At 39.4% G+C, this 25,534-nt stretch overlaps 1 protein-coding gene across 5 annotated transcripts in view; it reads right to left on the bottom strand.

The window, feature by feature from the left end:
* Positions 1-22,834, bottom strand: part of LOC118241875 (polymeric immunoglobulin receptor-like) — a 28,255-nt gene extending 5,421 nt beyond the window's left edge. For 2 of the 5 annotated variants that reach the window (XM_035529299.1, XM_035529298.1), the window contains exons 1-6: positions 22,746-22,813; positions 22,253-22,303; positions 14,460-14,777; positions 9,699-10,016; positions 7,756-8,073; positions 3,121-3,438 (exon numbers count right to left, since the gene is read on the bottom strand). In XM_035529299.1, the coding sequence (XP_035385192.1) occupies positions 3,121-3,438; positions 7,756-8,073; positions 9,699-10,016; positions 14,460-14,777; positions 22,253-22,298 (1,318 nt within the window). In that variant the 5' untranslated portion in view covers positions 22,299-22,303; positions 22,746-22,813. Of the gene's footprint in view, positions 1-3,120; positions 3,439-7,755; positions 8,074-9,698; positions 10,017-14,459; positions 14,778-14,939; positions 15,045-22,252; positions 22,304-22,745 lie in introns of those variants that run through there. The other 3 variants (XM_035529300.1, XM_035529302.1, XM_035529301.1) reach the window with 3 other exon arrangements.
* Positions 22,835-25,534: the final 2,700 nt, after the last annotated feature.

Genomic DNA, 25,534 nt, shown 5'->3' with positions numbered 1-25,534 from the left:
TAAGATAAAAAAAGAGCAAAATTACAAGACTTTGTACATAAATGCTTCATGAACTACAAATTCCATAATGCCCTCATACAGGTAGCTGAGATATGTGTACACTGAGAGAGACTGAGCTACAGCGTCATTTGTCATGGCATACTATGTCATTTCAACCAAGAAAATCATAACATATTTATATGTGTAGGCCAAACTCTCAACTATGAAGTCTTGTTCTTGTTTGCCCCAACTGCTGTGGTCATCTGTGGTCTCTTGCAGAGATATTGTTATTCATCAATTGTTATTCAGGACAGTAAATCACTCTACCAGCTGTGGGTTCCTCTCGGATGTGCTATGACAGGGATGCTGCTCGTATGTGGTCACTCTTTGATTAGTCAGTGTTGGACAAACTCTGCTGTTGATCAATCAAGATAAGACTAAAGAAATTCTGAACCATAAGGAGTTAATGCTGGAGCAGAGCTGAGAGTGGAGCTGGAGCAGAGTTGGTGGACTGAAGACGTACATTTGGAGAAATCTCTCCCTTGGGCTTGTGCTCTCTCTCTCTCCCTCTCTCTCTCTGTCATGCTCTCTCTCAGTCACATTCTATTTCTGTCTCTCCTTCTCGCTCTCTTTTTTCTGCCTGGATGCCCCAGCAGACATGCTCTACTGTTCCTGGCCTGGCCACCCACTTCACCTTCTTTAATGTCCATGTTGTCTTTCTCTCAATCTGGCACTTAGGTAACATTTAGAAAGTATTTTCTGTGCCACATTTCTGTAACTTATTTACAGAGTTTCATTATAATATCTATTTTATTCTAATTGGTTTCATTATAATATCTATTTTATTCTAATTGGTTTCATTATAATATCTATTCTATTCTATTGTGTATCTACTTCTCTTCTATTATGGTAATTAACCCCTTGCTACATTGAACTCATGAAGCTCGGCTCTCCGTGTCGTATTTGTAATGAGACTGATGGAGTCCAGACACTCGCAGATGATGTTAATCACTTGATAATTTATTAAGAGAGAGGAAGTCCAAAGCTGTAGTCAAAATTCTCTGCACTGGTGGATTGAGAATGAGTGAAGAGCCAGCTATATTTTTCTATATATTTAGACTGCTGACACCAGTTTCCTGTAAAGTATCCAATCTTTGCACTGCACATTTAGTAGGTCAAATCCTATGTTAGGTTGACAGAACCGCTGACAAAGCAGGATGTATTAAGAAAGGAATTTTAGAAAGGTGGTTATGCATATTCTCATAACACATTAGACAATGCAGTAGAGCATTCTCTTCAGAATATAAATTGTAATTACAGGAATAATTTGGAATCAGATACATTTTGTAGTTTTATGTGCATTAAACCTTTGCCTGCACCTCTGCCTTTGGTTGTAGGTAAGTGGGACAGGGGTAAATAATTACAGTAACAGAAGCTCCAAATATGTCACTTGTAATGTCAAGCTAACATCAACATTGACTAAATCAACTTTTATGACTGTTTGTTTACGCCCATTTGCAACTTGTCATAGCAAAGCCTTGCTTCTTATTTTAGATGTTTTAAATCAAAAATCTAAAATAAGAACACATTAGTGATTTTGATCCAGCTGGTCCACCAACATTACTGATTTGCACACTGTGCAGTTTTCAACACGATAATGTAACGCAGAGGCAGAGGCAGACAGGACTTGATGCATGTAAATGAAAGTTCTTCATTTGCAAAACAGGTAGACACAACGGCAAAATTAACAAAATGATGCAAACTAAGCACTGACTAAATGGAACACCAAAAAGGGAGAAAAATGATACAGGAACTGTGCAGAAACAATAAAATTGTGATGTAACATTTGATACTAAGACATCGAAGCTCGTATCACACAGTGTACCGAAGCTTGTATCAGTTACTATTACCACTAAAGTTAATATTACCATTAATATTACCACTAAAGTTACTAACAACACGTGACTAATGATGGTCGAAGCTTCAGACGTCACTGAAGCACAGAATGAGGGTGAGACTTTCATAAGTTTGGCACTGTCCTATAACTTGGAAGCTTTATCTTTTTACTAAAAAAAATTGGAAATGTGCTAATTATAGAAGTCAAAAGTGAGAGTAAACATTTCATAACGCCAACCTGTTGTACTTACATAAAAGGGAAACAATGATTTTACACAAATTATTTCAGAATTTAATTACTAAACATCATTACTGATCATCCTTGAAGCACAGGATGAGGGTGAGACTGTTTCATAAGTTTGGCACTGTCCTGTAACTTGGAAGCTTTTTCTTTTTACTAAAAAAAACAAATGGAAATGCTAATTATAGAAGTCAAAAGTGAGAGTAAACGTTTCATAACGCCAACCTGTTGTCTTTTACATAAAAGGGAAACAATGATTTTAGACAAATAATTTCAGAATTTAATTACTAAACATCATTACTGATCATCCATTTTTTTTAATGACATATGAAGGCGGCGGAGTGTTGTAATAGTTTCTAATGCTGCGCAGTTTTGAATATATGGCTGCTATAATTTCTGAGAACTACCAGGTGTCACTGTTTTGTCACCAGCTTTCAATGCTCCAATGCTTCGAATCCTTCAGCAGTACAATAAGGAAGAACCTCAAACGCTTCACAGGACTTCGTCTGCACATCATTACCAAGAAGGAAGTTAAACAGTAAACACTAGAATAACAAGCAGGCTAATAACGTTACCAAACAACAATAATCTCACGGGAGGACGAGAGAGCGCACATTCAAAGACCCACAGCCAAGACGATAAAACAAGGGATATTTATACAAAGATTAACGAATGCAAACTAGACAAAGATGAAAACAGTGACAGGAAAACCAAACGAGGGGTCGGAACAGAAAAACCAAAACAAAGAAGCATGTGTGTTAAAAACCTGAGACATTCTTACTTGAACTGCCAAAGATATTTGTTACAATTAAAGGAGTATTTGACCATCACTAAACTAAACGTTACTGGTAATGGGCACAGATGACAGCACAACAACAAATATGACAGCAGAAAGTCTACAAGCAACTCAGACAACCAAGACTTTGCTAGTGTGGATACATAAGAAAACCTTAAAGCTGGATTTATCATTTACAGTTGGATTTGGATCAAATACCGTGTTTTACCTTTAATGGTGAGTCTGATGGCTTTATAGTTCCACTGGTTAGGATAACACCTGTAGACTCCCTCATCCTCTTCAGTCAGGTGTGATATGAGTAGAAAGAGATTTCCTGGAGAGTGAGCAGTACCCATCTGAACTCTGTTTCTGTATTGTTCACTCTCACTGGTGATCACGTCCCATGTTTTACTGCTTGTGTTGCGTTTCTTCCAGGTGAAACTCTCAGGTTTGGCGTGTGGGTCAGTACAGGAGCAGGGCAGCAGTACTGAGTCTCCTGTGTATGCAGTGATGACGTCTCTCCTCAGATTCCCTTGCAGCATACAGCCTGCAGAAACACACGGGATAAAGGCCTTCACTATTAAACATGGCTGCATATGTACATGTAAAATGATTATATATGACATACTCCATTATTATTATTATATATGACATACTCCATTATTATTATTAAATATGACATACTTAATTATTATATATGACATACTTAATTGCTCCAGGTCCAGTCACCTGATGGTACTGATGGTACCAGCCAACTGATGATGGTACTGGAAATCATTAAGAGATTTCCCAATATATGCTGGTATGATGGATGCATGACCATCAAGTTATAAGATTTAAATGTCTGATTATATTGATTATAGATTGTCTCTCTCTCTCCCTCCCTCCTTCTTTCTCTCTCTCTCTCTCCATCCCTCATTCTCTCTCTATTTCTTCCTTTCTCTCTCTCTCCCTCCCTTTCTTTCTCTCCCCCTCTCTCTAGAGCAAATGAGAACAGTAGTAACTAAATAAGTAAACTAAACAAGTCGTGTGTAATATGGGTATATAACTGACTAGAACCTAAACAGGACAGAAGACAAGAGTCATTAACTACAGGTATGAAATACAAATACAAACAGAAGATGTAACTAGAAACAGACAGAAGTAGAACTGCAGATCCTGCTGCTGGACAGATTTTTTGTTTTATGTAGTACAGTAGTTATTGGTACAGACCAGTCGCTATATGCAGTATGGCCCACCGCCTGCAGTTGAAGTCACTTTTTGTTTTGTAACCACGCCCCCATGATGGCACAAACCTGCCCCTGGTTTAATGTTGTGTGTGTCTGTGTGTATTTAAACCCCTGTTGGTGTGTGCATTAGTGTTGGTCATTGTTTGTGTTGCTAGTCCTACGTGTATTCATGTTAAACGTATATGTTCATGTTGCTGTCATGTTCCTGCCAGTGTTACGTGTATTCGTGTTATCCGTTTATTTTGTGTGAGTGCCGTCGTCGTAAGTGTTATGTGTTAATAAATGTCCGTCAAAGTCGAGGGAGTCTGTGCGTCCTGCTCCGCGCCCTGCGGCACTCCAGCTGTTACAGCAATCAAGTGGTACATACATCAAATGCTACAGATTCTTGAAGTGCTGATGTTTGTTCAGTTTTCCACCTGATCTCACTGAGTTTGTCTGTGTGTCTAGTGAGGGGTCTGGTGTTGTCTGTACAGGCAAAGGTCTGAGTAACAGAAATGATCCAGTTAGATTCCCATTCTAATTAGATTTCCATTCCCATCATGTATGAAGACTTAAGCGTCGGTCACATCTAACTGCCACCTCGCTCATGTTTTCACATGGGTGGAGCAAAATGAGGGGATTATGGGCGGTCTTGGTATTGTGTAATTTTGGGGAACGTAGTCCTTCAGAAAACAGCTAACACTACTTGTGACATTGTTTTAATAATTAGTATAAGAATAGCAGCTGCTTTTCTTTCAGAAAGAAGCAAGTAAAGCTCTTGCCCCTTCAAGTGAATGAGGTTTTTCACCAGGCAGATTTTTCTCGTGTTCGGTGTGAAAGATTATTTATACTGCAGATTTAGTGTCTGATGCTGCCTTTAAATTGAACCTAAATAAGATGCCTTAGCAGGCAGCATATGTCAGAGGGAGTGATCACACATTTATTCAACAGTCTTGGATCTGGAAGCATAATGGTCAGTATTTCCATAGACATTCCAGAAAATTCTAATTTAAAGCCTCAACCCAACCAGCTACAAAATTAAGATAAAAAAAGAGCAAAATTACAAGACTTTGTACATAAATGCTTCATGAACTACAAATTCCATAATGCCCTCATACAGGTAGCTGAGATATGTGTACACTGAGAGAGACTGAGCTACAGCGTCATTTGTCATGGCATACTATGTCATTTCAACCAAGAAAATCATAACATATTTATATGTGTACACCAAACTCTCAACTATGAAGTCTTGTTCTTGTTTGCCACCAACTGCTGTGGTCATCTGTGGTCTCTTGCAGAGATATTGTTATTCATCAATTGTTATTCAGGACAGTAAATCACTCTACCAGCTGTGGGTTCCTCTCAGATGTGCTATGACAGGGATGCTGCTCGTATGTGGTCACTCTTTGATTAGTCAGTGTTGGACAAACTCGGCTGTTGATCAATCAAGATCAGACTAAAGAAATTCTGAACCATATGGAGTTAATGCTGGAGCAGAGCTGAGAGTGGAGCTGGAGCATATTTGGTGGACTGAAGACGTACATTTGGAGAAATCTCTCCCTTGGGCTTGTTCTCTCTCTCTCTCTCTCTCTCTCTCTCTCGATGCTCCAGCAGACATGCTCTACTGTTCCCGGCCTGGCCACCCACTTCACCTTCTTTAACCCTTTGCTACATTGAACTTATGAAGCTCGGCTCTCCGCGTAGTATTTGTAATGAGACTGATGGACTCCAGACACTCGCAGATGATGTTAATCACTGATAATTTATGAAGAGAGGGGAAATCCAAAGGTGTAGTCAAAATTCTCTACACTGGTAGATTGAGGCCGAGTGAAGAGCCAGCTATATTTTTATATATATTTAGAGTGCTGACACCAGTTTCCTGTAAAGTATCCAATCTCTGCACTATAAGTTTAGTAGGTCAAATCCTATGTTAGGCTGACAGAACCACTGAAAAAGCAGGATGCATTAAGACAGGAATTTCAGAAAGGTGGTTATGTATATTCTCATAACACATGCTAGACAATGCAGTAGAGCATTCTCTTCAGAATATAAATTATAATTACAGGAATAATTTGGAATCAGATACATTTTGTAATTTTATGTGCATTAAACCTTTGCCGGCACCTCTGCCTTTGGTTGTAGGTAAGTGGGACAGGGGTAAATAATTACAGTAACAAGCTCCAAATATGTCACTTGTAATGTCAAGCTGACATCAACATTGACTAAATCAACTTTTATGACTGTTTGTTTACGCCCATTTGCAACTTGTCATAGTAAAGCCTTGCTTCTTATTTTAGATGTTTTAAATCAAAAATCTAAAATAAGAACACATTAGTGATTTTGATCCAGCTGGTCCACCAACATTAATGATCTGCACACTGTGTAGTTTTCAGAACGATAATGTAACGCAGAGGCAGACAGGACTTGACGCACATGTGTAAACGAAAGTTCTTCATTTGCAAAACAGGTAGACACAACGGCAAAATTAACAAAATGATGCAAACTAAGCAATGACTAAATGGAACACCAAAAAGGGAGAAAAATGATACAGGAACTGTGCAGAAACAATAAAATTGTGATGTAACATTTGATACTAAGACATCGAAGCTCGTATCACACAGTGTACCGAAGCTTGTATCAGTTACTATTACCACTAAAGTTAATATTACCATTAATATTACCACTAAAGTTACTAACAACACGTGAATAATGATGGTCGAAGCTTCAGACGTCACTGAAGCACAGAATGAGGGTGAGACTTTCATAAGTTTGGCACTGTCCTATAACTTGGAAGCTTTATCTTTTTACTAAAAAAAATTGGAAATGTGCTAATTATAGAAGTCAAAAGTGAGAGTAAACATTTCCTAACGCCAACCTGTTGTACTTACATAAAAGGGAAACAATGATTTTACACAAATTATTTCAGAATTTAATTATTAAACATCATTACTGATCATCCTTTTTTTTTTTTTTAATGACATATGAAGGCGGTGCAGTGTTGTATTGTTTATAGTGCTGCGCAGTTTTGAATCTTTAGCTGCTATAATTTCTGAAAACCACCAGGTGTCGCTGTTTGTCACCAGCTTTCAATGCTCCAAAGCTTCGAATCCTTCAGCAGTACAATAAGGAAGAACCTCAAACGCTTCACAAGACTTCGTCTGCACATCATTACCAAGAAGGAAGTTAAACAGTAAACACTAGAATAACGAGCAGGCTAATAACGTTACCAAACAACAATAATCTCACGGGAGGACGAGAGAGCGCACATTCAAAGACCCACAGCCAAGACGATAAAACAAGGGATATTTATACAAAGATTAACGAATGCAAACTAGACAAAGATGAAAACAGTGACAGGAAAACCAAACGAGGGGTCGGAACAGAAAAACCAAAACAAAGAAGCATGTGTGTTAAAAACCTGAGAAATTCTTACTTGAACTGCCCAAGATATTTGTTACAATTAAAGGAGTATTTGACCATCACTGAACTAAACGTTACTGGTAATGTGCACAGATGACAGCACAACAGCAAATATAACAGCAGAAAGTCTACAAGTAACTCAGACAACCAAGACTTTGCTAGTGTGGATACATAAGAAAACCTTAAAGCTGGATTTATCATTTGCAGTTGGATTTGGATCAAATACCGTGTTTTACCTTTAATGATGAGTTTGATGTATTTATAGTTCCACTGGTTAAGATAACACCAGTATTCTCCCTCATCCTCTTCAGTCAGGTGTGATATGAGTAGAGAGAGATTTCCTGGAGAGTGAGCAGTACCCATCTGAACTCTGTTTCTGTACTGTTCACTCTCACTGGTGATCACATCCCATGTTTGTCTTCTTGTGTTGTATTTCTGCCAGGTGAAACTCTCAGGTTTGGCGTGTGGTTCAGTACAGGAGCAGGGCAGCTGTACTGAGTCTCCTGTGTATGCAGTGATGACGTCTGTCCTCAGATTCCCTACCAACATGCAGCCTGCAGAAACACACGAGATAAAGGCCTTCACTATTAAACATAGCTGCACATTTACATGTAAAATGGTTATTATTATATATGACATACTCCGTTATTATTATTATATATGACATACTTAATTGTTATTGTATATCACATACTCCATTTTTATTATATATGGCATACTTAATTGCTCCAGGTCCAGTCACCTGATGGTACTGATGGTACCAGCCAACTGATGATGGTACTGGAAATCACTAAGAGATTTCCCAATAGATGTTGGTATGATGGATACATGACCATCAAGTTATAAGATGTAAATGTCTGATTATATATTGTCTCTCTCCCTCCCTCCTTCTCTCTCTCCCCCTCTGCCCACCCTCGCTCCCTCCCTCCCTCCCTCCCTCCCTCCCTCCCTCCTTCTCTCCTTCTCTCTCCATCCCTCATTCTCTCTCTATTTCTTCCTTTCTCTCTCTCTCTCCTTCCCTCCTCTCTCTCTCCCTCTTTCTTTTTCTCCCCCTCTCTCTAGATAAATGAGAACAGTAGTAACTAAATAAGGAAACTAAACAAGTTGTGTGTAATATGGGTATATAACTGACTAGAACCTAAAAAGGACAGAAGACAAGAGTCATTAACTACAGGCATGAAATACAAATACAAACAGAAGATGTAACTAGAAACAGACAGAAGTAGAACTGCAGATCCTGCTGCTGGATAGATTTTTTGTTTTATGTAGTACAGTAGTTATTGATACAGACCAGTCGCTATATGCAGTACGGCCCACTGAGTGCAGTTGAAATGATTTTTTGTTTTGTAACCACGCCCCCATGATGGCACACACCTGCCCCTGGTTTAATGTTGTGTGTGTCTGTGTGTAGTTAAACCCCTGTTGGTGTGTGCATTAGTGTTGGTCATTGTTTGTGTTGCTAGTCCTACGTGTATTCATGTTAAACGTATATGTTTGTGTTGCGTCGTTAGTGTTCCTGCAGTGTTACGTGTATTCGTGTTATCCGTTTATGTTGTGTGAGTGCCGTCGTCGTAAGCGTTATGTATCAATAAATGTCTGTCAAAGTCAAGGGAGTCTGTGCGTCCTGCTCCGCGCCCTGCGGCACTCCAGCTGTTACAGCAATCAAGTGGCACATACAACAAATGCTACAGATTCTTGAAGTGCTGATGTTTGTTCAGTTTTCCACCTGATCTCACTGAGTTTGTCTGTGTGTCTAGTGAGGGGTCTGGTGTTGTCTGTACAGGCAAAGGTCTGAGTAACAGAAATGATCCAGTTAGATTCCCATTCTAATTACATTCCCATCATGTATGAAGACTTAAAATTTAAGATTTAATTTTTTCACATGGGTTGAGCAAAATCAGGTGATTATGGCTGCTCTTCATGTTGTTTAATTTTGGGGAAGGTAGTCATTCAGAAAACAGCTAACACTACTTGTGACATTGTTTAAAAGAGTATTTGACCATCACTGAACTAAAGGTTACTGGTAATGTGCAAAGATGACAGCACAACAACAAATATGACAGCAGAAAGTCTACAAGTAACTCAGACAACCAAGATTTTGCTAGTGTGGATACCTAAGAAAACCTTAAAGCTGGATTTATCATTTGCAGTTGGATTTGGATCAAATACAGTGTTTTACCTTTAATGATGAGTCTGATGGCTTTATAGTTCCACTGGTTAGGATAACACCTGTAGACTCCCTCATCCTCTTCAGTCAGGTGTGATATGAATAGAGAGAGATTTCCTGGAGAGTGAACAGTACCCATCTGAACTCTGTTTCTGTACTGTTCACTCTCACTGGTGATCACGTCCCATGTGTTTCTGTTTGTGTTGCGTTTCCTCCAGGTGAAACTCTCATGTTTGGCGTGTGGGTCAGTACAGGAGCAGGGCAGCAGTACTGAGTCTCCTGTGTATGCAGTGATGACGTCTGTCCTCAGATTCCCTACCAACATGCAGCCTGCAGAAACACACAGGATAAAGGCCTTCACTATTAAACATGGCTGCACATGTACATGTAAAATGGCTGTTATTACATATGACATACTCCATTATTATTATATATGACATACTCCATTATTATTATATATGACATACTTAATTATTATATATGACATACTCCGTTATTATTATTATATATGACATACTTAATTATTATTGTATATCACATACTCCATTATTATTATATATGACATACTTAACTATTATATATGGCATACTTAATTGCTCCAGGTCCAGTCACCTGATGGTACTGATGGTACCAGCCAACTGATGATGGTACTGGAAATCACTAAGAGATTTCCCAATAGATGTTGGTATGATGGATACATGACCATCAAGTTATAAGATGTAAACGTCTGATTATATATTGTCTCTCTCCCTCCCTCCTTCTCTCTCTCCCCCTCTGCCCACCCTCGCTCCCTCCCTCCCTCCTTCTCTCCTTCTCTCTCTATCCCTCATTCTCTCTCTATTTCTTCCTTTCTCTCTCTCTCTCCTTCCCTCCTCTCTCTCTCCCTCTTTCTTTTTCTCCCCCTCTCTCTAGAGCAAATGAGAACAGTAGTAACTAAATAAGGAAACTAAACAAGTTGTGTGTAATATGGGTATATAACTGACTAGAACCTAAAAAGGACAGAAGACAAGAGTCATTAACTACAGGCATGAAATACAAATACAAACAGAAGATGTAACTAGAAACAGACAGAAGTAGAACTGCAGATCCTGCTGCTGGATAGATTTTTTGTTTTATGTAGTACAGTAGTTATTGGTACAGACCAGTCGCTATATGCAGTACAGCCCACTGAGTGCAGTTGAAATGATTTTTTGTTTTGTAACCACGCCCCCATGATGGCACAAACCTGCCCCTGGTTTAATGTTGTGTGTGTCTGTGTGTATTTAAACCCCTGTTGGTGTGTGCATTAGTGTTGGTCATTGTTTGTGTTGCTAGTCCTACGTGTATTCATGTTAAACGTACATGTTCATGTTGCTGTCATGTTCCTGCCAGTGTTACGTGTATTCATGTTATCCGTTTATGTTGTGTGAGTGCCGTCGTCGTAAGCGTTACGTGTTAATAAATGTGTGTCAAAGTCGAGGGAGTCTGTGCGTCCTGCTCCGCGCCCTGCGGTTCTCCAGCTGTTACAGCAGTCAAGTGGCACATACAACAAATGCTACAGATTCTTGAAATGCTGATGTTTGTTCAGTTTTCCACCTGATCTCACTGAGTTTGTCTGTGTGTCTAGTGAGGGGTCTGGTGTTGTCTGTACAGGCAAAGGTCTGAGTAACAGAAATGATCCAGTTAGATTCCCATTCTAATTAGATTTCCATTCCCATCATGTATGAAGACTTAAGCGTCGGTCACATCTAACTGCCACCTCGCTCATGTTTTCACATGGGTGGAGCAAAATGAGGGGATTATGGGCGGTCTTGGTATTGTGTAATTTTGGGGAACGTAGTCCTTCAGAAAACAGCTAACACTACTTGTGACATTGTTTTAATAATTAGTATAAGAATAGCAGCTGCTTTTCTTTCAGAAAGAAGCAAGTAAAGCTCTTGCCCCTTCAAGTGAATGAGGTTTTTCACCAGGCAGATTTTTCTCGTGTTCGGTGTGAAAGATTATTTATACTGCAGATTTAGTGTCTGATGCTGCCTTTAAATTGAACCTAAATAAGATGCCTTAGCAGGCAGCATATGTCAGAGGGAGAACAGTGATCACACATTTATTCAACAGTCTTGGATCTGGAAGCATATTGGTCATTATTTCCATAGACATTCCAGAAAATTCTAATCTAAAGCCTCAACCCAAGCAGCTACAAAATTAAGATAAAAAAAGAGCAAAATTACAAGACTTTATACATAAATGCTTCATGAACTACAAATTCCATAATGCCCTCATACAGGTAGCTGAGATATGTGTACACTGAGAGAGACTGAGCTACAGCGTCATTTGTCATGGCATACTATGTCATTTCAACCAAGAAAATTGTAACATATTTATATGTGTAGGCCAAACTCTCAACTATGAAGTCTTGTTCTTGTTTGCCCCAACTGCTGTGGTCATCTGTGGTCTCTTGCAGAGATATTGTTATTCATCAAATGCTATTCAGGACAGTAAATCACTCTACCAGCTGTGGGTTCCTCTCAGATGTGCTATGACAGGGATGCTGCTCGTATGTGGTCACTCTTTGATTAGTCAGTGTTGGACAAACTCGGCTGTTGATCAATCAAGATCAGACTAAAGAAATTCTGAACCATATGGAGTTAATGCTGGAGCAGAGCTGAGAGTGGAGCTGGAGCAGAGTTGGTGGACTGAAGACGTACATTTGGAGAAATCTCTCCCTTGGGCTTGTTCTCTCTCTCTCTCTCTCTCTCTCTCTCTCTCGATGCTCCAGCAGACATGCTCTACTGTTCCCGGCCTGGCCACCCACTTCACCTTCTTTAACCCTTTGCTACATTGAACTTATGAAGCTCGGCTCTCCGCGTAGTATTTGTAATGAGACTGATGGACTCCAGACACTCGCAGATGATGTTAATCACTGATAATTTATGAAGAGAGGGGAAATCCAAAGGTGTAGTCAAAATTCTCTACACTGGTAGATTGAGGCCGAGTGAAGAGCCAGCTATATTTTTATATATATTTAGAGTGCTGACACCAGTTTCCTGTAAAGTATCCAATCTCTGCACTATAAGTTTAGTAGGTCAAATCCTATGTTAGGCTGACAGAACCACTGAAAAAGCAGGATGCATTAAGACAGGAATTTCAGAAAGGTGGTTATGTATATTCTCATAACACATGCTAGACAATGCAGTAGAGCATTCTCTTCAGAATATAAATTATAATTACAGGAATAATTTGGAATCAGATACATTTTGTAATTTTATGTGCATTAAACCTTTGCCGGCACCTCTGCCTTTGGTTGTAGGTAAGTGGGACAGGGGTAAATAATTACAGTAACAAGCTCCAAATATGTCACTTGTAATGTCAAGCTGACATCAACATTGACTAAATCAACTTTTATGACTGTTTGTTTACGCCCATTTGCAACTTGTCATAGTAAAGCCTTGCTTCTTATTTTAGATGTTTTAAATCAAAAATCTAAAATAAGAACACATTAGTGATTTTGATCCAGCTGGTCCACCAACATTAATGATCTGCACACTGTGTAGTTTTCAGAACGATAATGTAGCGCAGAGGCAGACAGGACTTGACGCACATGTGTAAACGAAAGTTCTTCATTTGCAAAACAGGTAGACACAACGGCAAAATTAACAAAATGATGCAAACTAAGCAATGACTAAATGGAACACCAAAAAGGGAGAAAAATGATACAGGAACTGTGCAGAAACAATAAAATTGTGATGTAACATTTGATACTAAGACATCGAAGCTCGTATCACACAGTGTACCGAAGCTTGTATCAGTTACTATTACCACTAAAGTTAATATTACCATTAATATTACCACTAAAGTTACTAACAACACGTGACTAATGATGGTCCAAGCTTCAGACGTCACTGAAGCACAGAATGAGGGTGAGACTTTCATAAGTTTGGCACTGTCCTATAACTTGGAAGCTTTATCTTTTTACTAAAAAAAATTGGAAATGTGCTAATTATAGAAGTCAAAAGTGAGAGTAAACATTTCCTAACGCCAACCTGTTGTACTTACATAAAAGGGAAACAATGATTTTACACAAATTATTTCAGAATTTAATTATTAAACATCATTACTGATCATCCTTTTTTTTTTTTTAATGACATATGAAGGCGGTGCAGTGTTGTATTGTTTATAGTGCTGCGCAGTTTTGAATCTTTAGCTGCTATAATTTCTGAAAACCACCAGGTGTCGCTGTTTGTCACCAGCTTTCAATGCTCCAAAGCTTCGAATCCTTCAGCAGTACAATAAGGAAGAACCTCAAACGCTTCACAAGACTTCGTCTGCACATCATTACCAAGAAGGAAGTTAAACAGTAAACACTAGAATAACGAGCAGGCTAATAACGTTACCAAACAACAATAAACTCACGGGAGGACGAGAGAGCGCACATTCAGATACCCACAACCAAGATGATAAAACAAGGGATATTTATACAAAGATTAACGAATGCAAACTAGACAAAGATGAAAACAGTGACAGAAAAACCAAAACAAAGAAGCATGTGTGTTAAAAACCTGAGACATTCTTACTTGAACTGCCCAAGATATTTGTTACAATTAAAGGAGTATTTGACCATCACTGAACTAAACGTTACTGGTAATGTGCACAGATGACAGCACAACAGCAAATATAACAGCAGAAAGTCTACAAGTAACTCAGACAACCAAGACTTTGCTAGTGTGGATACATAAGAAAACCTTAAAGCTGGATTTATCATTTGCAGTTGGATTTGGATCAAATACCGTGTTTTACCTTTAATGATGAGTTTGATGTATTTATAGTTCCACTGGTTAAGATAACACCAGTATTCTCCCTCATCCTCTTCAGTCAGGTGTGATATGAGTAGAGAGAGATTTCCTGGAGAGTGAGCAGTACCCATCTGAACTCTGTTTCTGTACTGTTCACTCTCACTGGTGATCACATCCCATGTTTGTCTTCTTGTGTTGTATTTCTGCCAGGTGAAACTCTCAGGTTTGGCGTGTGGTTCAGTACAGGAGCAGGGCAGCTGTACTGAGTCTCCTGTGTATGCAGTGATGACGTCTGTCCTCAGATTCCCTACCAACATGCAGCCTGCAGAAACACACGAGATAAAGGCCTTCACTATTAAACATGGCTGCACATGTACATGTAAAATGGCTGTTATTACATATGACATACTCCATTATTATTATTATATATGACATACTCCATTATTATTATATATGACATACTTAATTATTATATATGACATACTTAATTGCTCCAGGTCCAGTCACCTGATGGTACTGATGGTACCAGCCAAATGATGATGGTACTGGAAATCACTAAGAGATTTCCCAATAGATGTTAGTATGATGTATGCATGACCATCAAGTTATAAGATGTAAATGTCTGATTATATTGATTATAGATTGTCTTTGCCTCCCTCTCACTCACTCACTCACTCACTCACTCACTCACTCACTCCCTCCCTCCTTCCTTCTCTCCCTCTCCCTTCCCACTAAAGTTACTATTACCACTAACATTACCACTAAAGTTACTATTACCACTAACATTACCACTAAAGTTACTAATAACGTGACTAATCTTGTTTGAAGCTTCAAACATCACAGATACACAGGATGAGATTGAGACTGTTTCATAAGTTTGGCACTGTCCTATAACTTGGAAGCTTTATCTTTTTACTAAAAAATTGGAAATGTGCAAATTATAGAACCCAAAAGGGAGGGTAAATGTTTCATTACATCAACCTGTTGTCTCCCAGTACAGTTTTGTATTATGTTTTCACATAAAAAGGGAAACAATGATTTTAAACTAATTATTGTAGAATATAATTACTAAACATCATTACTGATCATCTTTTTTTTTTTAATGAAATATGATGGCGGTGCAGTGTTGTATTGTTTATAATGCTGCGCAGTTTTGAATCGATGCCTGCTATAATTTCTGAAAACCACCAGGTGTCGCTGTTTGTCACCAGCTTTCAATGCTCCAATGCTTCGAATCATTCAGCAGTACAATAAGGCAGAACCTCAAACGCTTCACAGGACTTCGTCTGCACATCATTTCCAAAAAGAAAGTAAAAACACATCTGTAGATAAAAACACAGTTGCATTCCACAACACACTACACACAGCTACAGCAGTAACGCTGCTACACATCTTATACACTCTACAAAACTACAGTGTACTGAACACTGAAAACTGTAGCCCAGACTACAGTCTGTCTAGTGGAACCACCATACGACTATGACCTGGAACTCTACAACTCTCTCAGTAGAACTCCACTGAAATTCTCCACACACTAATATCCACAGTAGAGGGGAAGTGTGTTCAAGTGCAAAATAAATTATTCCTCCACTTCTTTCTCTCTCACATACAGACTAAATCTAACAGTGAAACAGTGTCTTTCTAGTGTCATCACTTCCTCCTGAGCTGCCAGTGTTCAGTCCCCATCCTCAGTAAAGTGATCCTGCAGTAAGAAGTAGTGCTACACAGTGATCCCCCTCAGCACTGTTTGGACACATCATTTCACTCCTGCACTTAAAGTGATCAGAGGGCCAAACTGAATGTGTAGCTTAGCAAATATTAGACAGATCAGACAGGAAAAGCTCTAGACTACATGCTGATCAAAATAAACATTGATCATTTAATCAGGTAAACACGAGCATTGTCTGATAACATTCATATTATTCATAGAGTACAGGTGGAGGCAGCAGTCTATGATCATGTTGTAGTTTTCATACTATTAAGAAAAAACTACTTAAGAGAAGCTGTGAAATCCACCCACTGACACAGAACCAATAAAGGAGTCACCAAAGTAAAGACCACTTTGGATGTAGACAGTACAATGTCATCACAACCCAACAGTTATCACAGGAAGTAGAAACATTTTCTCTCCTTTTCTCTTTGTTACTTTGTTCTTTTTGTTGTTAAAGCTGTCAAAAGCTGTTTAACTGTTTGCTAAATGCTGAATATCTGTAAAGTAACTAATTGAGGCTGTAGGCTAGTGTGCACTGCGCTGTAACAACAACAACAAAATAAAATAAAAACTGTACAGAGACAACCCCCCTAAAAAGCAAAAATAGTAATAAATAAATGTATATATAAAATAACTGAGAACAGCAATAGAGAGAGTGGGCTTCCTTGCCTAGTACCTCTATGCACATTTTGTGATGGTATTATATTAGTACTGACTGTGGCCTCAGGTGTGGTTTTAAAGATTTTACACAATGTGAGGAGAAAAACTTCAGGTTTTCTTTACTGAAGGCCTTCTCTGTATAGCTGTTTCTAATATGTGGAGTGAGGTGTGACGTATTTGTCACGGTTGGCCGGGCAGCCAGAGGGAGGGACACGCCCACTCCTGCTAGGGATCACACTAAACACCTGCCTCATTCCCAGTCTCCTGACTACTAATCACCTTCACCTGTTCTTGTTCGTTCTCTCTATTTAAACTCACAGGTCAAGAGAGAGTGTAGCACATTAGTGGCCCGTCGGACTGCTCACTCCCAACGTGTACATCGCTACAAGGACTACTGGAACAGAGTAGTGTTTGTCATTAGTAGTGGTATCGTCACATATTGACAATGGAAAATAAAGAGCACTTTGGCGCAACCTTGCCTCTCGCTCCCTCTGAACTGCCACCGTCACAGTATTAGGTTAAGTAGTCTACCCTGTTAATGGCTGAGTGTCTCCTTTGATGAAACCAGTTTGATCAGGGTGTATCAGTGATGGAATAATATGTTCTAATCTAATGGCTAATGCTTTGCTTTTTTTTTTTTTTCATTTTTTATTTCAATGTTTCCAAGAGATGACATTGAGTTTTACTTAGAGATGGGGTTTGTACTTAGAGATGTAGATTTCATTAAAAGGACCAAATAAGGACGGACTTTAGTAAAACGTGTTCAGAGTTGTAGACCAATACCACAGACCAAACATCTTTCACCTCCAAGGCAGCCTGACTGCTGTCCAAGGTGCTGAAACTGCACCCTTCAGCCAAGTTCAGAACCTGTGCTGTACACAGCTGCCCTGCATATGGCTGCCCAGTGAGACCCAGACAGAAGCCCCTGGTGCTTCCTCAGCTGTAGCTGTAGCCACTCACCTTCCCACCTCACCAAATACACCAAAAGGTCTTTAGAGGTCACATATCCTACATGTTTCCTTTATTTTATAGTTTTCTTAGGTGTCTTCTTACAATGTTTTTGTGGCGTTATCTTTCAAAAAGAGTCATAATTCAATTTTACACAACTATTTTCCATCCTCTCTTTATCCCTTGGAATTAAACAGGCAGTTTCTGTTGCTGTGCCTTTGAGATGCAAGATAAATGAGCTCTGTTCTGATTGGCTGCCCTGTATTGTGCTTCATTTAAAAAGCACTAAGAGCTGAAATATGCCTGAGAACTGCAATGTAGGTGTTAGGGGTTAAACTGCTGTAGGCCAAAGAGGCAGAGATAAGTAAATGAGCTGGTTCTCATGACATCAGAGAAACAGTGATTTCAAAACAGGCTATTTTTACAGATTATATTCCATATATGGACTGTAAGAAATGGGAGAGTAAACAATGTGTTTTAAAATGTAACAATATTTACATATTACTTAAAAATTATTTATTTAAATAAAGTGAGTGAAATTCAGTTTTCCATGGTAGGGGCCCTTTAAGGACATGGGCCCAGATATGACTTTGTCAAAACCAATAAGCAGAGTCAGTCTGCACTGTTTGTATTTGGTACCTTTTGTGGTTCTGTGATTGTTAAGGTGCAGTTCCATCTCTGAATCAGTGTCTCACCTACTTCACCTTCACTCTTGTTGCTACACTTGTATTCCACATTATGTTTGATTTACTGTTTCTTTTCAAGAACACAGAAGGTAAACACATGTGGTACAGTTTACAAACTTGATGCAAATTCCTGAACTTTATACAAATTCAGAAAACACTTTATTCAAAATGACGTGTGCTATATTTTGGAAATGCGAGGCAACTTCCGAAAACAGTTCCGTTATGTTGTGACTGAGTTTGCAGCATTTCTGAAGTTGCTCTGTATTTCGGAACTGTAGCGCACATATTTCCATTCTAATGAATTTGCTTTTTTTATTTTTACATTTTCTGCACAATAGGTCTTCACACCCACCATAGAACTGGACCTGGATACCTCACTTGTCTTGCCAAATGTATTTATTCATCACTAGTCCAACTCTTTATCCTGTAGGTAGTGAGCTCTGCCACTACTCAGGTCTCCATGGTAACACAGAGTAGTATTGTCTTGCATTTGATGAGTATGTCAAAATTCATGAGATCAGAACTCACTGTAGCCTCTCCCTGAAACCCACCCCCATGCCCCACTTAGTGAAACACACAGAAGCACCAAACAGTTACATCATACACCACACATAAAGGACTGTACCACATATACAGTCAACCACAATGAGGTGTGACCTCTGTCACAGGCAGCTGGATACAGAAGTGGGTAGTGGACAAGAGCTGCATCATACACAGAATGATCAACTGAGGAAAAAATAGTACTAACAGAAACAGTGTGTGTGTGTGTGTGTGTGTGTGTGTGTGTGTGTGTGTGTGTGTGTGTGTGTGTGTGTGCGCAGCAGCATGGGCTGTCCAAGCCTCATGACCAATTGATGAACAAATGAGGAACAAATAACACAAACAGAAATAAACAAGTGAGCACATTTCACACGTAGCACCCAGTGCACCCAGATTAGCAATACATATGTGAGGAGGAAGCAGTGCATGCTGGGAATTCTCACATCTGTAAACTGGTAGCTATGACTATGGTGACAGAATAACTTAGCACTAAATAAGAAAAGTCTTTAAACTGGAGTCACTGGAGTGAATTTCTGCTGCCAGAGTCAGTTAGTGTTTGACTGATTAAACCTTGAAGTTTAGAACTGGATAACTGACACTGAAGAGGATTTGGAGACTGTTTGACAGTCTTCATGGGTGAGTGAAAGAAGTAAACATGTCATTCACACACCACTCAGAGAACAGCGCAGCAGCATTTTAAGCTCACGAACCCATAAAGGAAGCATGCACATATGCATGTCTGTGTTTGTGTGTGTGTGTGTTATTTATGTATTGCTAAAGTGCACCAAGTTTAGTAATATATATGTGAGGAGGAAGAAATGCATGCTGGGAAATTGTACTGTCTTTATGGTTTTATTTTTTCTTCTCATTTGTTCATTTTTTATTTGTAAATTTTTCTAAGCATCTAAGATAAGAGGAACAACATAGGAGAACTTGAAGCCCAAACACCCAACAAGAAGAGTGAGAGAGAGAGTGAGTGAATGAGTGTGTGTGTGAGAGAGAGAGAGAGCAGGGCAGGGTGGGGGAGGGGGTGTTTTTGCATCTACAAGTATCACTTTGAATGTACATTTACTGTGTGTGTAGAATTGTCTTTCTCCAAGTCCTTCAGATGTGGATCTGGCCATCCTGCAGCAGCTGTGCATGTTTGTGTGTGTGTGTGTGTGTGTGTGTGTGTGTGTGTGTGTGTGTGTGTGTGTGTGTGTGTGTGTGTGTGTGTGTGTGTGAGTGAGAGAGAGAGATAGTTAGTTATGTATTGTTAAATTGTTAAACAGTGCTCCAAGTTTGCTAGGAGGAAGAGGTGCTTACTGGGAAACTGTACTGTTTTTGTGATATTACAGTTTTTTGCAAGACACAAAAACAGGGACATGTGACACAATAATTGAAACCACTAACTCATGTAGCCCAACTCCTGACCTGTTATACTAAACCAAAAGCACCTTCTCTGATTTACACTCATTTTGTATTTCTAAAACACATTTCTTTTTCCAATACGTTAAACACAATTCTCTATATTGGACACATCATTCAACAGAAATATGTGTGTTTCCTATGGAAAACCCTCAAATGCAATTGATGCATCCATTTATCAATTAACCAAACCCAGTACTCATAGGTGAAGACACTTGACGAATTTTACTAATGACACTTAGAAATCAGAACCTGAGCACTATAAAGAGGCCACAGGCTCGATATCTTGATTGGATATCAATGGAGGTCAGTATTGGAGAGCGAGGATGAGGAAGAGGATGAGCGGGAGGAAGAGCAACCATCACGGATGAGATCTGGGCCACTTTAGTTGACCATGTCGTTAAGCATGGGTTGTGTTTCAGGAAAGCTCTAGCCTAATTGGAGTCACTACACTGTAGGAAGTGTCAGCAAGTACTATAGTCAGTGTCCCTGAGCAGCACGGGGGTAAACCATAATAAACCATTTTACTTGTTAAACCATAACAAGTAAAAAACTGTCTTCACAGTGGGAGACAGCTGTCTGGCTAAAACCCTCTGGGAAGTCCTGATAGCTGAGACCTCCTAATGGAAATGGATTTATTTAGTACCAGTCCAACTCTTTAACCTGCAGGTAGTGAGCTCTGCTCCTCCTCTGGTCTCCACAGTAAAATAGAGTAATACCAAATTGTTTGATTGCTAGCTCAATAAGGGATATTATTGGTACGTCAAAATTCATGAGATCAGAATTCTCTTTAGTCTCTCCCCCAAACCCACCCACACTCCCCACTTGGGCAAACACACAGAAGCACCAAACACATACATCACACACCACATGTACAGGACTGTACCACATATTCAATCAACCACAATGAGGTGTGACCTCTGTCGCAGGCAGCTGGATACAGAAGTGTGTAGTGGACAAGAGCTGCATTATACACAGAATGAGCAAGAGGAATAAATAACACACACAGAAATAAACAAGTGAGCACATTTCACATACCACACCATAATAAAAAACAAAACAAAACATAAATTGTTTTTGTAAATGTATAGACTTATAGGGAAAAATGATGCTTGTAAGAGTCACAATACTCTTTTTCTTAATTTCATCAGTCTTAGTAATGTCCCTACAATTCCTACCTTATGCTGGTCTGAAGTAACTAATTAGCAATTAGCAAGTAATTAGCAGCGGTTCCTCTCTACCGGACCGAACCACAGCGCAGATTTCAGTGCCACTTAACAAATAAAGTCAACAAATTTACTTTATTTTCCCTTAACCCGGGTGGACAAGACATGTTTGGAGTCCATATTTCGCTCCATTAGAACAAATAGCTGCTAACATTGCTAACAAACACTGGAAGCCAACAGCAACGACAGCTAATAGGATTTGTAAATAAGTCAGATATCGAGCTACATGTCCTCAAACCTCATCCAGGTCGCTTCCCGGTGACGTGTTTCTTCACTTGTCTAGTTCACAGTGAGTTATACGACACACCGACTAGTCTGGGAGACATTTATTAACACTTGGATGCGGTTTGACCGGCTTGAGAGAAGTCTGTGGGCATGTATTTACGAAGGCTATATTTGAGCTGCTGTTGACTTACAGTGTTTGTTAGCAATGTTAGCATTTAACAGCTTTTGTTCTAAACTAAAGAGGCAAAATTTGGACTTCAAACATTTCTTGGTCGATAGACAGAATCTGGGGTAAGTGGTGAGCTGCTGCTCTCTGCTGCTCCCAGATATAAATACCTTTGTGCAAATGAATGTATGAGGATGACAACACCTGTAGAGAGAAGGTAACACTCACCATCAGCAGCGTGGAGCACAAGGAGCAGATAAACACACACCTGCATTCTTACTGAGTTACACACACACACACACACACACACAGCTACAGCAGGACTGCTGATACACACCATACACACTCTTCAATACAGTCTACTGAATGACTTCACAGCTACACTTAAGTGGAGAGGAAGTGTATTCAGATGAAACTGACAAACTAAGCTCAACACAACACACACCAAATATAGAGATGCGGTAGGTTTTGTAAGATGTCATATGGTACGTCCTCTTTCTTCCTTATCAGTCAGTGATCTATCAGATATTCTCACATTGTCAGTGAGGACGGTCTCGTTCTTAGTTAAGTGGCTCCGTCCTTTGTCACAGAGAAACGATGTAGAAGCTCAGGGGGTGAGACCCAACATAACTTCCCTCACTGCTGTTTGGTCAGTTCATTTCACTACGACACCCAAAGTACTTCAAAGGCTTATTAATGAAAAAAGTCTAACGCTTCTTACCTGGAGTGAGGAACAGGTGCTACGGGGTAACCGCGATGCGTGGAGTTAACATGGAGTGACACACACACTGGTGTGGACAATCTGAAAGACTTTTTTTCTCTCCTGGACCACTTCAAGCCAGGTCACACGGCTACCTTCATTGTATTTACACGTAAAGGAAACAGAGAAGGCGAGCAGAAAGGTGACGGTTCTCCCTTCACACAAACACACACACACACACACACACACACACACACACACACACACACACACACACACACTCTCTCAGTTACTCAATTCACATTACCATAAAGCTCCCTCTTAAAGACGCAGTACAACTGTGTCTGTTACAAGAGCATGTGGAATTACAGCAGCCACAGTGCTGGCTACCTGAGACTTTCAAAAAGTTTGAACAGATATTTAAAGGAGCATTTAATTTCAGAGCATTATTTTTTATTTATTTATACATAATGCAGTGCATGAAACATAAGTCAGGGTGTATTTTAATTGCACATGTTCAGTTTGATTAGTGTGGTTCAGTTTCAAATTTGATATGGAATTTGTTTGCAGGAGTAACGTGTTTGTTGGCCAAAAAACTGGTCCTCCTTCTGTAAGAATGTCACTCCACCACTAGAGATGTGAACTCTACTCACACCACAAATGTACTGTTGCTTTCAGACTGGACTGTCCAATTAAAATGAAAGCTAAAATAACCAATTTGACAGTCTATAGACTATTAAATAAATGTCTACAATCATGGACTTAATTCTCCAAATAAAGTGAAAGCTGCACTATGTAGAATGTATGTTGTCCACTACACTATCTGACAGAAACCTTGGCCTCACCATTAAGAAACAATGTCATCGTAAGGACTTACTGTGCCCTGGGCCTACATGGCACTGTGTTTACCGTCCCCTCTGCCCTGGTGGCACAATGTTTACCATGCCCTGGGCCCTGGGTGGTGCTGTGTTTACTGTCAACAAACTCAGGCATCTGAATGGTAATAAAGGATTTGAGTGAGACCTGAATCGGTCTTCATTTGTTTTGACAGACCAATCATAGCAGTCTCTAACACACAAATCAGGGGCAGTTATAACATTAGGCATGTTGGTGATATTTGTCATTGTTTCATACACATATTACTTAAATTATGGAAACTATGTAATTCTAAAACAAATGTGGCAATGTGACAAATATACATTAACCTCGAAACTCTCTGACTTACCTGTGACTCATTTATAAATGAGTTCTTTCAAATCAAAGTGTATTTATATAACGCTTTTTACAACAGATGTTGTCACAAGACAGCTTTACAAATGATCAAGTCCAAGCTCTCAGGGAGCAAGCCAAGGGCAACAGTTCTAGACAAATCTCTCTAGAAGAAGAAATAAGGGGAAGAAACTTTGAGAGGAAGCAAGACTCAAAAGGGGGGCCCATCCTCCTCTGCTCAACAATGGTCACCACAATAATAACAATTTAAAAAGAAAAATAAATGTAACAAATTAAAAAATAAGCAATTAATGTCTAGTCCAACTTTCTAGAGGTCCTGTTCTTGTCCCAAGGTGTGCATTCCCGGTGTGTTGTCTTGTATGTTGATTCACTATGATGATCTGATCACAGCAGTTGGTGCAACATCCAGGCCCTTCTGAGTCTGTCAGCGTTCAAAATCAGATTTATCACCTCTGGTTTGGTGTCAGATAAAGTAATAAGAATCACAGTAACACTGCTACTAAGCCAGTAAGTGGAGGGGCCATAATTGTAAAAATATGTATACAGTTCTGGTTTGACCATTTGAGCAGTAACTGAGTCAGAAATCAGACTTCAAAATGCTGTTCTCAATTTAAAGAATGTACGATGTATGGTAGCTAGGTCTGACATTGAGGATTTTAGAGGGGATCTCATTTTTTTAAGATGGTGAATTAGAGAGTAAGAATTTTAGTTCTTTTTTTCAAATGTATTTGATCTTATAGGATTTAATGTCTGTACTGGATCTGAAAACCCCCTTGTCCTGTAACAGATAACTTTATTATATATCTCTAGGATTAGGTAAAACCATGCGTATTAAATGTAATATGTTTTAAACCATTTTATTCTTAGATTTAGTGCTTAGATTTTTGCCAAGGCCCAATCCCCTCTCATTTTTCCTCCTACCCCTTGTTTTCAAGTGTCATCTTGCCCCTTGGGACTGAGTTACAAAGGGTAGTGGTTGAAATCTTCCCCCTTGCTTCTGCATCCATTTATCAATGATTCACAAGGGATTCTGAGACATTTCACACTCAATTTGGAGTGTGACTCTGAAAACCTTCAGTTTGGAGGGCCATTTAGCACTAACAGTGCACCCTAGCCCTCTATCGGACACCCAACCCTTACTTATGAACACCGCATATGGAGGGCCAGGGTTAAGTGGTAGGGTCAAGGGGTGAAATGTGATTGGGCCCAAGTGAATGTGTATGAGGCACAGGAACATGGGAAATAATGATGTTTCTGTGGACCACAATGACTGGATTTAGAACATCTGTGCTAGCTGAGCTGTTTTTAAAAAGAAACACACGTGGCCTGAGCGAGCTGTTAGTCGTGGTTTTGGTCCTTGTGGTTTTAACCAGCGCTTTTTAGTATTAAGTGTAACGGCTCCTAGCAAAGGCAGAGTCTAATTATAACTGATCACCCAGGCTCTGTTTAACTGGCTTGTCAAATGTCTTTCAAATACATAATAAATAGAATAATACAAATATTTACACTTTATTACAAGAAAAAAGGATTTGTGCTGGAGGGGACATCCATAGTTTAAAACACCATTCATTACCAAAAAA

This window comes from Electrophorus electricus, chromosome 8 (genome assembly GCF_013358815.1).
Source record: "Electrophorus electricus isolate fEleEle1 chromosome 8, fEleEle1.pri, whole genome shotgun sequence".
NCBI classification, from domain to species: domain Eukaryota; kingdom Metazoa; phylum Chordata; class Actinopteri; order Gymnotiformes; family Gymnotidae; genus Electrophorus; species Electrophorus electricus.
Note: the sequence above shows the minus strand (reverse complement) of the source record. Positions and strands in the feature narration are given on the sequence as shown.